Source organism: Zerene cesonia, chromosome 18 (genome assembly GCF_012273895.1).
Source record: "Zerene cesonia ecotype Mississippi chromosome 18, Zerene_cesonia_1.1, whole genome shotgun sequence".
In the NCBI taxonomy this organism is placed as follows: domain Eukaryota; kingdom Metazoa; phylum Arthropoda; class Insecta; order Lepidoptera; family Pieridae; genus Zerene; species Zerene cesonia.
Window position 1 is genome coordinate 9,370,569 of NC_052119.1, and position 5,094 is coordinate 9,375,662.

General features: G+C 29.5%; 2 protein-coding genes across 3 annotated transcripts in view; one reads left to right on the forward strand and one right to left on the reverse strand.

The window, feature by feature from the left end:
- LOC119833990 (cytochrome c oxidase assembly protein COX15 homolog) overlaps positions 1 to 549 on the forward strand; it is a 5,816-nt gene extending 5,267 nt beyond the window's left edge. For both annotated transcript variants that reach the window (XM_038358255.1, XM_038358256.1), the window contains exon 8: positions 167 to 549. In XM_038358255.1, coding sequence (XP_038214183.1) covers positions 167 to 307 — 141 coding nt within the window. In that variant the 3' untranslated portion in view covers positions 308 to 549. The remainder of the gene's footprint in view (positions 1 to 166) is intronic.
- Positions 550 to 4,770: 4,221 nt separating this feature from the next.
- The window catches only part of LOC119834098 (ubiquitin domain-containing protein 2), a 3,833-nt gene continuing 3,509 nt past the window's right edge, over positions 4,771 to 5,094 (reverse strand). The window contains exon 5 of the mRNA XM_038358384.1: positions 4,771 to 4,801. Coding sequence (XP_038214312.1) covers positions 4,771 to 4,801 — 31 coding nt within the window. The remainder of the gene's footprint in view (positions 4,802 to 5,094) is intronic.

Here is a 5,094-nt window from a genome sequence, read left to right on the forward strand (position 1 = left end):
TATATATTTCTGTTGGCTATTTCGCCCCATCTCCGCCGTGATACGTTTTTGTGTTTTAAGACTAAGACCTCCTCTTTAAGATTTCTTCAACTGCCTTTTTATAGATTGTACATATTTACATGTAACAAGTTGGGATGTATCAAAGCTAATATTTTTGTTGTTACAGGTAACACTAGGCGTCCTAACACTCCTATACTATGTACCGACTCCGTTGGCCGCCACTCACCAGTCCGGGTCACTGACCCTACTCACGCTGGCCGTTTGGCTCACACATGAAATCAAATTACTAAAATACTTACCCAAATAAAAAAATTATAGATTTAAGTTATTGTCTTTGATTTTTTAATTGAGTAACGTGTGATTATATAGTGTGCATGTGCCCTTATGGGTTCATGTTCTTTAAAATCAGTCAATTTCGAAATATTAAATCTTATCATAGATATCGAATAGAGTCTACAAATTTGATTTAATTTAACTTATTTATCTGAATTATAATTTTAAAAATCTTAAATGAAATGTCAGCTGTCATGTAACTGCCATTGTATTACTGACGAATGTTTCTCACTGTAAACTGTAAACTTCAAAGATTTTGAAATTTTTCGCTAGGTTAGGCCCATAAATAAATGAAAAATGGTGGGAATGGACATTGTTTATGACGAGATTTTTTTCTAAGACGTTGAGTTTTTTCTTATAGCTAAATTTCGAAATTTACACAGCAATAGCATATAAAATAAAAGCAAATGTGCATTTTCGTCTAATATTTTGTTATTTCCAAACCTGATAATGTTTACAGAGACCACCTAAGTTTGCAATTAATCAACACAATAGCATTTAAAACAGTATTTTGTAGTAGATAAATGTTAAAATAAATTTTGTTACAATTTTACTGATTTTTATTTTCCCCACATGTTTTGTATTGTATCTCCAAATAACAGTGTAAACGTTGAATAAAAATGGTGCAGAAACAGCGCCTCGGTGCAAGCAATGAATAGAAAAAGCTACTCTATGGTAAGCAAAAAATTGCAAAAACTGGCATAAGCGCCCATTGTCTAACACAACATTCGACTCATGCTCATGCCAAGCTTCCTTTTCTGACGCGTAACTCTGTCCCTATCATTAAAGAGGCACACTCTAGCTACAGATAATATAATTTTATCCTAAAACTAGCTGTGGCGCTATAAATATCGTAACAATAATAAATAACAACTAAGTCTAACATATGCTTCATGAACGTTATATTAACCCAGGTACTTCTGAACTAGATTAATGTGGCAGAAGACTTTTTAGGTATTCAGTCCAAAAAGCACGATCTCATAAATCAATATAAAAATAAGCAATAGCCTAATTTTAAAATATATTAGGAAGTAATGAAATAAAAACACCAGTTTAAAGATATCTCTTTATATATTGATATACAATAATTTATTTAATAATTATCTATTTTACTACGATTACACTTGGGGGGTATATCAGTAAATGTTCCAGAAGAAAGTGTTGACAGTAACAAACATGTGAATAATATAATTACGAAGAATCATTGGTTATTATTTACTGATTTACCCCTGAAGCCGATATTAAAAATTTATACAATAGAATATAAATGTGCGCTTTGAAGTTATGATCGCAAGCATTCAACACAACCAACTAAATGCCATAGAAACTCGATTTTGGGAAATTTTCATTCGTATTTGATCCCTTCGAAAATAAATATGGCGACCATTTGTATTCCTCTTAAGTGCAAGTGAGAGAGCACGCTAACAGCTGTCAGACATAATTATTTGCACTAGTAACTCAAGATTTAAACATTAAATAGACAATAGTAATATGTATGGCACAATTATTAATATATTGTGATCTACGAATGTATGATTCAAGCGATAAAAACGCGTAAATTTCCCAAAATAACGGCTCATTACCACGAAGATATGACGGAAAGTATATATGTACACATATCCAACCCACTGAAAACATGATTTCAAAAAATATAATTTTGGACAGTACCCGTATAAGTTACAAATACCATTTTTAAATATATATCGTCTATTATAAATGAAAAGGAATTTACGACACTCGATAAATAATTAATCATATAACACAGAATTCAGACGCTTACCCAATATTTATATAATTAAGATATTTATTTATCTGATCTATATATTGGTCTCAATATAATTTAAATACCTACTTAATCAAATTAAAGTGAGCAACTTATATTATGTTTATTGAGAAACTACCGACTGTTAAGGAATTAAATAGCGAAAGAAATAAAGACAAACGTTTATAGCTTTCGAATTACATTATGATATTCTCGAAAATCTTATTAAAATGTTCCTTTAATTGCAGCAATATTATAAATACTTCCTTAAGATAGTACCATTTATAAGCATTAATTTATTATGACAATATTTATCTGTCATGCAATATGACTGAAGGATTGACACTTGTCATATGAAAAAAAATCATTGACACAAACAATTCTAATATCAGCTGATTTCATATTATTTTCTAGAGCTTACTCCCTTTATACAAACAGGTTTTTAATTAGGTAACAACAAAATAAAGGCAAATCTTGAGCGAAAAAAAAAACATTTAGCACCATACAATAATTCCTTCAGTTCGAATATGACAATAAATAAAATATAGCAACGAAAGAACTGTGACTTCCGAGATCTATACATATAAGACACTTATAAATAAATGCCCATATTAAGTGAAACAAGATTTTCAATAATAACCGTATAACAATTGGTCGGAATTATATTGTCAGTCGTTCAATTTAAAAGTTGTAGCAACACTGAGCGTTCTAGAAATATCTATGATAAAAATTGGTAACCTAAAATGGCATTTATTTTAATTACATTTAGAATTAAGCCTCCAATCGCGGTCACAATAAAAATTAGCATATTTTTTAACAACCATAGACACCTTATAAACAGTCCTTACAACCATAGATAAATACTCCAAAAATAAAGAGAAACAGTTATCGAGCATGATACCAGTTAAAATATTAACAAAAAACAACATAAAACACTATCAACTGATTACAATTTTGTGAGAAAAAAAAGTGTATAATTTAGGTTAAGGCCATCCAATCACTTATCCACTTGGTCGTTATACAAATTATCAGATACACAAGATAATAAATTCAGTTCTCGTTTGAAAACTGTTCTGTATTACATCAAATAAATCTATTTTATTGTAAAACTATTGAATCGAATGCAAATAATTTCATATGGGTATTTAATTTTAGGCCTGTTTATTTCTATTTACACAAAGCTATTACACTGTTGATACAAAGACAATCTAGCGTTTGGCGCCAAAATAACCTTACAAATGTCAACTTCAAAACTTAAACAAAACAAAATACAAAGAATTATATTTATTTTTTTTATTTTATGTAAACATGGCATCTAACTATGCATCGATGGCACCTAAAATAATTGCATTTATCAACTGTATGAAATGCGTTATATGAATGCATTAATAACACAGAGTTTAATACAGTTTGTCTTGTATATAAACCAATTTAATTAGAATTTCTATACCCTGACAAAAATGAAAAGCTTATTGTATGAGAAAAAACGCGATGTTTGTAACGCACGGTAATTTTTAATAAAGTATATTTATTTACATCATAAATAAAGATAAATAATACGTTTTTATACTGGACATTTTTCTATAATATTAGCAAATAAAATAGTAAAAAATATGCTTGTAAATCGTGTATACGGTGAAGATTATTTCAAACCGCTAAAATTAATATCAGAACAATGTTTATAAATTATGTTTTATTTTTATGAATAATGTCTTTTCGAATATTTGTCAGAATGTAGGTCGAGTATAAAAATAAGAAAAATCAGTATAGACACGGCAGTGAAGTTAATAGGATTCAACTATAAAGTAGTAAAAGCTATTGTTTTATAAATAATTTAGTGTCTATTTGGGGCAACCTCTTCCATAGTAATAAATAATAATATCACTTATATATTTAGTTAGGATAAAAAATATCGGTAAATGTAATTTCATGTTTTTCATCCCTATACATTTGTTAAAATAATACTTAATGAACTTAATCAAAACAGCAATTCCTAACAGACAAGATCTATATACATTACGGTGTACCGGTATTTCAAAATAACTTAAAATCGTGTTAAATACTTAGTGAGTAATTAATAAAGAAACTAAAAAAAAATGTAGATCTAAACAAAATTTCCATATAGAACATAACTCTATGACACCAGATTAAAACATTTTTTTTTTTAAATACCCTCAAAATTATTCTGAAACACCCGCACGGTTAGCGTAGAAAAGTACAAACTATGTGCAGAGAGATTTTTACATTAATCCTCGATTTCCCGCCTTAAATACACATCTATTCATATTTACACACAAGATTTTAATCTCGAGACGAACCTTCGAATGTTAATATAAATAAAAATAAAAAAAAAATAGCCGTGAAACTACTACACGAGGCTGAATATACACAGCGCAATTGTTTCGATAACACTGCAAATTTTATTGAAAACTCACTCGTGTGTATCTACCCTACAAACGAAAACATAAATGACCCTTAAACGTTATGTGTTAGAACCGCCATGTGCATAGTTTCACTTGGGACGTGCGCGTTTAAATAAAAATTTGATTACAGCGACATCTAACGATTTAAATTACCGATTTAAAAATAAAATCAATATGATTATCATACAATAATAGTTATTCTAAGCTTTACGCGGCTCAGATGTTCCGTAGAGTGGACTCGTGAAGCGTGATTCAACATCGTTTTAGCATTTCGGATCTGATCCTGAAAATGTTTCACTTTCTTACAATCTTTTGAAGTTTCAATTGGAAAAAATGTTTTTTTTTTTTTTTTTTGGAAAAAACTAAATGAACTGCTCTATAACACAAAAAATATCAATAAAAAAATTAATCTAAAAGCATGAATTGGACCAACTCGCACCGCGGAAGGTATCACACCACCACAGAGGATCAGCGTTAACAAGTAAACGCTACTTTGTGTGGTGAAGCCGGATGGTCGTATCCACTTCCCCATGCTTTCATTTATTCCCGTCATTAATACATATAGTTATAAATCCA